Source organism: Pleurodeles waltl, chromosome 11 (assembly GCF_031143425.1).
Source record: "Pleurodeles waltl isolate 20211129_DDA chromosome 11, aPleWal1.hap1.20221129, whole genome shotgun sequence".
NCBI lineage: Eukaryota > Metazoa > Chordata > Amphibia > Caudata > Salamandridae > Pleurodeles > Pleurodeles waltl.
In genome coordinates this window covers 323,540,074-323,552,874 of record NC_090450.1, presented here as the reverse complement: position 1 = coordinate 323,552,874, position 12,801 = coordinate 323,540,074, and the positions used below count along the sequence as shown (strand labels likewise).

Here is a 12,801-nt window from a genome sequence, read left to right as displayed (position 1 = left end):
ATTAAACTATTTATATTTCTGTGAATCCCATTTGGCCACAAAATAAGGACCAAGAATCGATAACTGAAGTTAAGTAATTCATCTCCGATCAATAATTAATTCAATATATATGCAAGACATAAAAATGTTAAAAAGATACAGAATTACAAGTGGCAAGCTGAAATATTTCAATCGGTTCACTCTCATCGAGTTTAGATGCAATGCAATGACAACCACAGCAATACAGAAACTAAGAATTAGAAATAGTTGTTCCATAAAGAAACCCCTGCTCTCTCTCTCTCAATGATTCTAAAATCATCTAGTCAGAATTCTAAGCCAGGAATAAGGATGGTTAGAATCGAATATTAGGTAAAATCAGAAATCCAAGAAGGTGCAGGCAGAATGAAGGCTTCAGTAAAACTCCTCCAGAAAGAGGAATAACTTTAGCATGAAGCTTCACACTTCAAAGAATAAAGGAAGCAGAGAGGTCACTCTATACCCCTCGAGTTCTAAGGGAAATTTGCCTAAACTCCTAACAACATATCCATTCATTAAACCAACAGAACCTTCAACATCATCTATAGCTTTCCCTCAAATTCAAGAACCAATCAACTTTTCTTCTCATGGTGTGACTTGCAACACCACCTGAATTTCTCAGCCCACCGAACTCAGACAATTACTGTAACCTTACACATTCCCCCGTTCCTTATATGCGATGAATAGGAAACATCAGCTGTTCACTAGATTCTCTTGCCAAGATTTCTCTTCCAAGACCTTACTATTAGCACACTAATAAATTGAACAATACTCTTTTTCTCTAGCTAACGAAGCCTGAAACACACCTGTAAAAGAAGAACACACTAACCAACCAAAATACATTTTAAAATTGGGTCTTTAGTCAGTTAAAGTTAGCTTGACTTTAACTAAACATTTAATGTACATTTCAAATACAAGGTTATACATGCACGCAGTAACTTTCCATAATAAATGTAAAATATGAAGAAGAGAAATACATGTTACTTTAATAAATGCAACTTAAAGGGTAAATTTAAAATGTGAATAAAGAATACAGGCAAGCATTTTACATGAACATTTGTGTGCTTGTTTTTAAAGCTTCAGTCTTTCAGAGGTTACATTCCGTCAATGAGTTTAATATCCATCCACATTAATAATATTAAGGCACACAGTAAATATGGTGTCAAATGTAAATACATATTTTCTAAAGTTGCGCTGCTCCACATTAAATGCATGCTCCAACTTTCAAAACAGTGCCTAATTCCAGGCTAAGTTTAGAGTTTGGCTTCAACCACCCATACTTAGATTGAAAGCCACATATATTATTAAACTTTTATATAGAACTTATAACAAGAACAAATTATCTTTGAATAACCTTTTTTTGGGAAGATTTTTTTGTCCTTGCTTTACATTAACAAATGTAGTGCTATAATGACATAACAACATCTATGAAGAAGGATTCACTATGCATTATTTGAGCTTCTGACATTACGAATTTGTCATTCAAGAAGGAATTATGGGGCCAATGTAGCTTGATCTCTGTTATAGTTGAACTCTTGGATTTTAGAGGTAAAAAACTAAAATAATACACATTGCAAACATATAAGACATGGATTTTCAACGTTTACCTCATAGCCCATTTGTCATCAAACATAAGTTAAAAATATCTACCCTTTTCACTTATTGCTTTTCATATGAAAATGGTGCATTCGCCTTGGTCTAACTTCCACTTCTTCTGTAGTTTTTTTATTATTATTTCTTTATTGGTATTTCATTGAGATAGCAACAACAAGACAACAACAGGGAAGAAACAGGAGAATTGGGTGGGGGGTCAGGGCATAGTGTGGAAGCAAAATTAAATACATGTATAGTCATCATATTAACCCACCATCGAAGGGTTACATTTACAGCAATGTCAAAATATGCTTACCAACAGTATATTCAGTCATGGTCTGACATGGTAGTGAAATGGATGCGGGAACATAGTTTCTCCAGACTCTGGATGCCTTAGGCAGTAAGGGAACAAGTAATTGGGGGGTTGCATCTTTGGGTTTGGTCATCCCATTGCTTGGGGGGGAGGGGATAGGTCGCTGCTTGAAGAGGTACCTTCGACATCCAGCCAAAGGGGTGAGTCCCTCTGTCTTGGGTTTGTCAGAAGTGGTTCCCAAATATTTTTTGGGTGTGAACTTGACGGCATGAGTTCCCAATAAGTGGATAGTTGTTTTTGAAAGTAGGCCATACCGTGCAACCAAGCCTCCATTATGGGAACAGGCCGTCTCCCCCAGTGCATGGCTACTCAATGTTTGGCCAGGAGTAGAAGCATGGCAGTGAGGCAGCAGACCTCTGAGGGAACGTCCTTGACATATCCAAGGAGGCCAATCAAAAGGGTCTGGGGGTGAGTGGCCCATAATCAGGAGCAGAGCAGAGAAAAACCCAGTCCAGTAGACCACCACCTGTGGGCGACATAAGGAAGGAGGCCTGTGGGGCAGCTCAGTACAAGTAGCGTGCATCCGCCACAAGCTTCTTGTGGTGGAGCTGCATTGGGTGCAATCCAGCCTTTGTATGAATTTGAAGTGGATGAGTCTCAGTCTATAGTTGGGGGGGTTTGGCTGCCATTTGGCTACAGCAGAATAACCACTGGGCATCAGCGATGGGGGTGGGGGGTTGTGTCCAGTTCCCAGGAAGCGCAGGCTGCTGGGAACCTGCGCCGGTGCTGTTTCTTGCATAACAGAGTATATTTGAGTGACTAGTCTTCAAGGTAATGGGTTAGCGTGTGTTCGAGGGCAAGTAGTATGGGGGTGGGGAATGTGGTATGTATCATGCAGCTAGTGTCTCAGAGCTGATGGTAGAAGAGGACCTTGAGCGCCATAGGATGGGGGCTCGGTGGGAGCAAATGGGGCCAGGAAGTGGTCATCAGGAACGTTTGTGAAGGTTGTGAGGCCAAGCTTGCGTGCCCTCACTCTGGCACCCTTATCTTGCAGACACAGCAGTAAGATGTTGCACACAATGGCAACGGAGGGAGTGTTCAGGCAGAGGAGAAGGGCCAGCTGTCGCATACCATCCTACATCCACTATACACACTCCACCTTATTGATTTCAGTCAACAGCGTCTTGTATGGATGGTAGAGTGCTGTGGTCTGCCTCCAAAGTGGTTGAATCACATGGGGTAGAGCCAGAGATGAATATATTGAGCATGAGTACATAGAGAGACATTTTTGGTGCGCTTAAGCCTCTCTACTGGAATAGAAGGGTGAGTGTGTCCCATGTGATCCTTGGTTGCTTGCCAGCCTAGACTAGGGTAACGAGATTGGAGTGTAGTTACCAGAGAAAGTAGGCAGTACGTGGGATCGGCATGTTTATGAAAAGATAGAGAAACTAAGGCAACATGATCATTTTTACGATAGCTATTTCACCTGCTACAGATAGTGGCAGACAAGTCCATACCAGGATCTTCTCTTCCAGCCACACAATAGCACAGCCATAATTGGTCTTCCGGAGTTCATCTAAGTTTCAGCTGAGCCAAATGCCCAGATAACAGAATAGTTCAGTGGCCCATCCCTGCAGCTACTCCAATGCAAATGGCTGATTACCCTCAGTGAACGGGAACAGTCTGGACTTGGCCCAGTTGACATGAATACCTGAGTAATCACCAAAATGTATGACTTGGCGTATAGCGGGGGTAGGTTTTCTAGGGATTCCCGGATGTGTAACATCACATTGTCAGCGTACTTAGACACCACTAGGATCCTGGCCTTGATGCCAAGGTCTTTGCGGTTGTGGTGCTGTTGAAGCTAGGCTGCAAGGGGCTCCATCGCCACGGCAAATAAGATCGGAAGCAGCGGGCACCCCTGGTGAGTCCGGCAGGCAATCAGGAATGGGTCCAAGAGCATGCTATTGAGGCATTCACTTCTTCTGTAGTTTTTTTTATGCTGCACGGATGTTCAAAATAAGATGTTACCTGCAGTGTTTTATTTGTAAATTGTAATAAATAAATACATTAATATATAAATAAATGAATAAGTGCAGGTGCCCAAGATTTTTCTTTGGAGGCCACTGCCTAGTTCCCCCACTGAGAGCACCGACTTCCCACCCTGCAATTGCCCCCTTCCCCCACTTGCACCACCACCTCCCTCTCTGGCTCTGCCAAAGTCACAGTGATGTGAGCAAACCCACCTACCTGAAAGGTTTTCAATGGTGTCTCCTTTCCTTTCCTTCAGGGAAAGTTGAAAAAAGCAGTCAACCGGTGCATTTTACAGCCCATTTTCACTTAAGTTTGCTTAAAAGCCAGAGCCTTGAAAAGGCACTATCTATAAGCACTCACGAACTGTTCCTGAACTGCTAGATTCTGCGTTGAAATTGGCAATGGCTGCGGTGGGTGAAAATGCGTTTTGGCCTTTGTTCTACTAATTCAAATATAAATAAAGGTAATGTGACATTATAAATGGAAAGGTGTACAAACACAGGCTGAACAAATAACTTCTGTAATGCACTTGAAGGAAACACTAGTGTGTGGTGTGGGTGAGTGGATTCCGTTGACAATGGGTTGAGGATTCCTTCAGAGCCATACATTTTAGAACAAGCATTGGCAAAGCAAATAGGTCTCCCTACAAGAGAGGGTGGGAGATGCTGGGGGCAAACAACAACATAGAAAACAACAGAAGAAGGGAAAGGCAAGCAATAGGCATGCTGGAAAGCAACACAGACAATGGACGGAGGGTGGTTGGAAAAGAACGGAGGAGGGGGAAGTGCATGAGAGAACCAGCTGAAAAACTCTGGCAGAGTGCTTAAACACAACAGCAAAAGCAGTGCCGAAAATCATTAGCAGTGGAAAAACAACAGTATGCACCCATGCTCTAGAGGAGCACACACATGAAGAAGATGGCAGCCTACAGCAGCTGACAAGCAAGAAAACGAGAGTGACAATTAAGTGTTTGGGGTGTTATACCCCTTAATAATTGTATTGTCTAGTAAATAGTTCTGTACAGGTGATTTCAGTCGGGCGTGGTGATGTATCTTTCTGATTTCACCAGTAATTTTGACATACTCAAATACAAAATCACACATACACTGTCTCTTTCTTTGTTTTGTAAGTCTTCAAAAATGTTGGTGGTTTACAAAATAATGTCTTTTCCCTTACTTAGTGCCCCTACCAATCCGCATTCATCTCCCTTTCCACTTCCTCTTAAGCCCCTCTAAAGCACTTTGCTTGTCATACAGTGTATATATTAACAATACATGCCAACGTAATCGTTGAGAATTCTGAACCTTACACCCCCAAATCTTACTGACCAAGCCACACCCCTACAAATGAGTGAGGCACACTCCTTGCCCCGCACATGTGTTTTAGTGAGGTACCTTCAGTAGGCCAGGATGGGTGAAAAATGAGAAAATGAGGAATCAATCTAAATTTAGGATCCCTTCTCCTACACAACAATAGACTTTAGGATGGAGGTACGTAAGGACCCTCATGAAGGTGCTTTGTAGTCTTGCGTTGTGGGAGAGAACCATGAGTCCAACGGGGCTCCTGGTTCCAACCCCCAATTGGGATGTGTGCAGCAGTAGAGTAAGAACTGCACTCACCCTTATGATGACAATGAATGAGCCCCCCCTCCTCAAATTAAGGTGGGGTGAGGGTTTACACTAAATAGCAGGTGGGACCAATATGGTAATTCGTTATCTCACAGTTCCGTGGGCCACATGACATGGAATACGTATATTTCTACTCTGCTTCTGTTCATCTTAAGTTTGAGCTTTCTCTAAAAGTGAAAAGAAAGAAATATGCTAAAAAGACTGTTCTCCTTTCCCCCTCATTCCTTTCTGTAGCCCACCTCTTCTTTCGCCCCTGTTTTATTGTTTATCAGCATGCATTGATGTACTTTACTCCTTTGACAGGCAAAGTTTGGCAAGAAAGGGCGGGGGTCTTTTCACCTCTTCAGTTCTTCCCACGGAAAGGACCTGCTCTTCAAAGACTCAGCTGTGAGCCTGGTCCGCGTTCCCAACATGATGGACTCCACACTCTACCTGGGCACTGAGTACTTCACCGCTATTCGAGCTTTCAGAAAAGGTAAGCCGGACTCACACTACACTCCATAGGAAGATCTGGGTCGAAAAGTGTGTGGGCGCCTGGGAAGCTCTTTCGGTCTTCGTAGGGAACTCTGTGCACGAGTGCATGGAAGATATGTAAAGGCAAATGCAAGGGGAGATCCAGATACTTGTTTCATGTACATTATAATACAAACAATAAAATAATAAAGTACAAAAACATGCTTTAGGAGTGCACAGACAAAGACATCAACAATAATTGCACTGGAAGAAGATCCTGGTACAAAACAGAAAGGCTAAAGGTGTATGGCAAATTGGAAACATGTACAAATGGTCCGCAAAAATTGGCATCAGATCAAAATTCAGGGGCATATTTATACTCTGTTTGCGCCGAATTTGTGTAAAACATTTGACGCACATTCGGCGCAAACCGTGCACCTTATTTAAACTTTGACGCCCGCGGATGTCAAAATTCCTCTGTGTGCGTCATTTGTTGGATGCGGGGAAACTGCCTTGCGTTAATGACGTGCAAGGTAGGCGTTCCCGCCCAAAAATGACTTTAAGGCCTGTGCGCCTTATTTATACTCCAGCGTCATTTTGATGCACAGGAGGGGGCGGGCCTTAAAAAACGGTGCACAGCCTGATGTGTGCCGTTTTTTAACGCCTGGGTCAGGGCAGGCGTTAAGGGACCTGTGGGCTCACTTCCTTGCTCTCTAACCATGGGAGGAGTCCAGAGGTGCCCTTCCCTGCCCCCAGGGACACCCCCTGCCACCCTCGCCCACCCCTGGAGGACACCCATGGATGGGGGACCCATCTCTGGTAAGTACAGGTAAGTTGAGGTAAGTTTTTTTTTTTTTTTTTTTTAAAGTGGCATAGGGGGGCCTAATTTGGCCCCCCCTACATGCCACTGTGCCCAATGACCATGCCCAGGGGACAGAAGTCCCCTGGGCATGGCCATTGGGCAAGGGAGCATGACTCCTGTCTTTGCTAAGACAGGAGTCATTTCAATGGGGGTTGTGCATCAAAAAATGACGCAAGTCCGGTTAGAGGCATGATTTTTGCCTCAAACGTGACTTGCACCATTTTTTGACGCACAACCCCCATTTTCCCCTACGCCGGTGCGGCCTGGTTTGAGTCATTTTTTTTTTTTACTCTGACCAGTCTGCAGTGCCGGCTAACGTAATTCCTTAAATAAGGCGCCCGCATGCCGCGTAGGAATGGCACTAGCCGGCTGTAAAATTTTTGACGTAAACCAGCGCCAGCGCTGGTTTGCATCAAAAATTTTAAATATGGGCCTCAGTCTTTCAAGTATTACTTATAGGAGGAAGCGCCTCTTGAGGTTCAGCCAGCTTGTTAGCCACTGTTTAGTTAGAGTATTTGTAAAATGGGATTGCCCTGGTAACTGTAGGATTGGAGCTCCAGGTTTGATATGCACTATTTTGTTTGTGGCTACATAATCAAAGGTTCTCTTCCTTCTTTTATTTGGACTGTGTGGCACGACGAGCTTAGCATCGGACATCGGACTCTATTGTTTTTATCTCTCTATCCTCTGATCCACACATCGCTTAAGGGAACTTTTTCAGAAGTCCTAGCGCAACCAGGGACTACTGGCCCTAAGTTGTGATAATCGGAGCATATCACCAGTGTCCTAGAAATTAACTTCATTGCTGAGCCCAAAATTGAACACCAATTAACCCTTTTTGGCTTTATGACCCCCCCCCCCACGCCGGGTATTGAAGTCCAGCAATCTAAGGCTTACACAGGAAAATAGTGTTGGGTTAGAGACTCAGAACTCAATAAACATCTGATAATAAATCCCTCTCCAGCAAGTAGTTTAGTTTGCAAAAGGAAATCACTTTATCACTAACACAGTGCAATTACTGGTCATAATCATCAGCGGGAATTGCAAGTCATATACTGGCTAATCTACTAACTACAGTAATCTTAAGAAGTCTAAACTGATCCTTATGGATATTTCTGGTGTGGTAATGTCCCCTTTGAGGAGACTCGCAAGTGCGTCCTCCTGTGGCTCAATTACGCTTCTGCTCAAGAATTATAATTTTTAATCCCTGAAAATATGTGAACTTTCTTCCCACACTTTTGGTATCACATTGACACAGTATCTTTGTTTACTTCGTTGTAATTCATGTAGGTTGGGCCTTCAGTTTGTCACTGGTTAGTGGCCTCCATTCAAAGGTTGTGGGCACTGCCTAGTCTGGCTAACAAGACCTGCCTATTCTATTCTGCGACCTAGCCTAATTTGTTTGCCTTCCATGCTAGACGCACCGGCTTACGTTCGGTCAGTAGAGACTAGGTTGCACCAGTTCCAGCTGTAGAACTGCAATGCCCAGCTTTGTTAGCTTCTCTTCATTTCCACCACACTCCTTCTTTATACCTACTCAGCATTCTACTGGATTGTGTTCCTTTCCCTCACTTCTGTTTAATTTGCTGAAGCAGAAAATAGCAAATAAAGGCATACAATTTTTCAGACAAAAACAGATAAAGAAGAATTGCTAAGATTGCCTTTGTATGTTGACCTCAATTCTATCTAGAACTTTCATAGTGCTTTGATTTTCAAGGTTCACAACGGTGCACTTGCTTCCTTTCTCGCTCACTTTCATGGCTCATTCATAATTCTTGTTCTTGCATTTTGAATGTGTAAAGGTCTCTACTTACAGTGTAATGGCTTACTTGTTGGCATTTTAAGTTCGACTCCCCCTTGCAGCCCTTCATCATCCCATGGTCTGGCAAGCATTTGCTACTGTACCTCAGCACCCATCCTACTCTTTTTTAGTATGGGACGATCTCTCTTATGCAGCAAAAACCGCAACCACAATTGCAATCCTACAAGGGCCCAATCCATGAACAGCAAACAAGGATGGTGTGCCTTGCACACACACACACACAGCTCCTATCTACAAGCAACCAACTGAACAGGCTAGTTTGTCCATTCCTGCAGTTGAGAGTTGGTAGCATCTGTTCCACTGAGGCATCTGGTAACGGGCTGCGATGAGTCGAAGAGATTGGCAGCAGCAAATTCCTTCCTCTTGCTCCTCACTCTGGCCATATGAGTTTAGAGAACATCAGAGGTCCACCTCCATGACTGGCCAGAATTTTGCTACAGCTTTTGGAAAGAGGACACATCATAGGTCCAGCTTATCTCTTATCTATGCTGGGCATTCAGGAGACATGGACGGGCCCTGAGGGATGATGTCCCCTGGGCCAAAATCGACCTTGGGATGGTGGACCCAGTGGCCACCCTCCTCCTTTTGTTTCTTCTCTCCTGGTGAGAGCAGAGTCCATGGTTCTCCTATTAAATTGCTACAAGTACGCAAATGTGCAATTCATCTGGAAGCTCCACCCACTTTGCCCTGCAACGTCCACCTTAGTAATAAGCAAGAGTCTTCCCACCTTTTGCCAGGATGATGGACAACTTACCAAAGGGCCCCCCAGTGCATTTGCCGCTGATCTTGGTGGCATGTTCTTGATGCAGAGGAATATGAGGACTTCGCCACAAAACAAAGAAGCACTTCATTACATAGATAAGAGGAAGGACCCTGGTTTGGTGGAGATTTACGTCTTTGTAGTCTTGTTGAGGATTCATGTTATCACACATTTCACATATTTCTACTTCAGTCAGTCAAATAACTTTATTTGGCGATTGCCATAAAAGTGTGAACCAGAACGCATTTGCCGATCTATAAATATTATAAAACACAGATAAAACTTAAAAACCATTACTAGAAACACCGCATAAAAATCCAATCTAAAACCCCTTAACATAAACAGATAAATATACTAAACATGAATAAAATCACAAAATCAGAAAAATACAAATATTTGCTTAAAATGATAAACCATACATACATATAACAAATTTAAAATGGAATAAGCCTTTTCCTAATACTTAAAGAAGCTGTAACAAAACTTAATACATGATGACAAGTTTGAATATCTGGGAATCTCTGAAGATATCGTAGAGCTTCCTTGTAGTGAATGGGTCTAATAGGACATAAAATATGTAGAATGAAAGCCCCTCTGGGAGCAGCATATAAAGGGCAAAAAAGAAGAAAATACGAGGTACTCTGAGTTGATTTGGAATCACAGGGACAAAGTGGTAAATCCTTTTTCCAAAGACATGGTTCAGGGAAAGCTACCTTAAAATGAATTAGATTAAGTCTAAAAAATGTTAAAAGAGTAATTATTCTAAAACTTGAGAACCAGGTCAAATAGGGTTCAAGGCATGGAACAGTCACAATCCGAGAATAGGAATCGAAAGATTTCAGTTTCAGGGAACTATAAAATCTCAGCCCTTATATATGGTTGTAATAAGTAGACTTCAAAACAGACCTAGAGTTTGTAGTTAACAAATGTGGTTCGTCAAACATGTACCTAAGCCCTAGGTTCACAAAGGAATTTTGCAGAAACATAAGCCAAGGGATCCTATTTGAATTTTCCAGTTGTAAACAATCAGAAATACAGTCTTGGACAAGTTTTGCATAGGGTTTGACCAACATCTGATCCAGAGCAGTAGGGGAGCCATAGAGACCCTGTCCTCCAAAAAGCGCTGGCCAAGTTCTTCATGGCAGATGATGTTTGCGATACATTTTGGAACCAACAATAATCTGCGCAGGAATTTATTTTCAACGCTCGAGTCAGAGGGTATTTAGTTATAGCCCCAGACACCAGCCCCGTAAAGGACTGCTGCAACGCACTTAGAGTTGTAAAGGGTTTTCATATGTGCAGGGGGTCTGTGGCCTAATTTGTTTGAAAAGTGAAATATCGCTTCATTATTCCTTATCAACTGTTGGAGCTTAAAATTAATGTGTGTCTTCCAGGACAGAGAACAACTCAAATACATGCCTAGATAACAAAAATTATTAACCTTGTTTAAAATATGTCCTCCCATGGTAAATTGTTTAGACTTTGTGTTACGTGGGCCACAGGTCATAACAAAAGTCTTGGGGTAATTTACTTTCAAGTCGAGGTTCAACATAAAATTATAAAATGCATCCAATAGTCCCTGTAAACCATTAGCAGTACGAGCAATTAAAACTGCATCATCAGCGTATAATAAAACTGGCAGTAGTCTCTGGCCCATCTTCGGTACGTCCTTTGCATGTTTTACCAGTGAGTCATAGAGCCCATTTATGTATATCAGAAAAAGAAAGGGGGCTAAGATACATCCCTGTCTTACTCCCCTTGTTGACGGAATGGGAGAGGTTCTCTGCCCATGTGGGCCGACCTGAACAGAAACCATTAGGTCTGTGTGTAGGCGTTGTATGAGCTCCAATAGGGACGGATCACAGCCTAAAGCTCCCAAAATTTGCCATAGCTTTGACCTGTTGACCATCTCAAAGGCACTAGTTAGATCGATAAAAGCCATGTGAATGGACTCTTTTTTAACTATCACATATTTACTAAGTATCAGCTGCAGGTTTAAAACTTGCTCAACTGTGCCTATACCGGGTCTAAAACCAAATTGAATAGGAGATAAAATCGGAGCCTCGGTCACCCAATCTTCTAACCGGGACAAGATCACACTGCCTGAAATCTTTGCAGTCGATTCGATGAGAGAGATTGGTCTGTAACAAGAAGGATCTTGTCTGTTTCCTTTTTTGAAGATGGGGACAATAATAGCCGATTTCCATGAGATGGGCACGTTACTATTTGCAACACTATTCAACACATTGGTAACTAGCGGGCCCCAAAGGTCAATTTCTGATTTAAAAAGATCAATGGGAACCCCATCAGGGCCAGGAGCCTTTCCCTGCCTTGATCTGTTAATAGCGCTTAAGACCTCATGGAGATCAAAGGTAGTATTTGGGGCCTTAGTACTAAAATCTAAAATAGAATGTGCAGAAGAGTTATCTGTCATATGCAAATTCTCATGAATTCCTGAACAAAAGACTTTCCTAAAATGAGTTACCCAAACGTCCTCAGCAATAAGACAATCATCGACCTTGGAGTGGTTATCAGAGAAGTAGGAGTGATTTATCACTTTCCAGAATTTAGAAGTATCCTTCAGCTCAGACGCAGCCAAAAGTTCGTCCCAGGCCTTAGACCTAATTTCTGTTTTCCGTTTTTCAAGGGCGGCCTTATAGTCCGCTCTGGCTAATTTGACTAATTGACGGGAGAGAGGAACTGCTTTAAGAGCGTCTTTAAGGTTTTTATGGGCAGATGAGCACACAGAATCAAACCATCTGTGGGCCACCAGGCCCTTCAAAGGCCTGTCCACCACCAGGGCACGTGAAATATTAGTGCTTAAAGATTCAAATTCACGTACTATACGGTCAGGATCTAACTGCTGGGACAAACACATATGAATGGAGTCAGACCTACTACTTACAATTTCCTGGTTAAAAATTGTAGGATCTATTTTGTCCCATTTTAAACGTAGCCCACAATTTGGGTTATAGACAGTAGCAGCTCTCAGGCTTTTGTTCTTAGGTGCCTGGTTAATTTTTAAGTCCAAAATAATACTAAGGGGGTTATGATCACTCGCACAATGAGGCGTAATCTTAAAATCTTGAATTAAATACAAATCACAAGAGCCAATAAGTATAAAGTCAATAATACTCCCCTTCAAATTCCCTGTAAAGGTTGGTGTATTACAGGCGTCAGGAGCCAATTTCTCTATAACGTGTACCAAATCAAACTTACAAGTAAAAAGGTTCAAGGCGTCTCCTTCAATAGTATGATTGAAATGAATTAATGATTCTCTGCCCTCAACAGGGAAGGCACACAGATCCATGTGTTCCTTGC

At 42.6% G+C, this 12,801-nt stretch overlaps 1 protein-coding gene across 1 annotated transcript in view; it reads left to right on the top strand.

Moving 5' to 3' along the window:
- Nucleotides 1–12,801, top strand: part of LOC138265670 (serotransferrin-A-like) — a 478,400-nt gene that overhangs the window by 230,282 nt on the left and 235,317 nt on the right. The window contains exon 8 of the mRNA XM_069213586.1: nt 5,887–6,058. Coding sequence (XP_069069687.1) covers nt 5,887–6,058 — 172 coding nt within the window. The remainder of the gene's footprint in view (nt 1–5,886; nt 6,059–12,801) is intronic.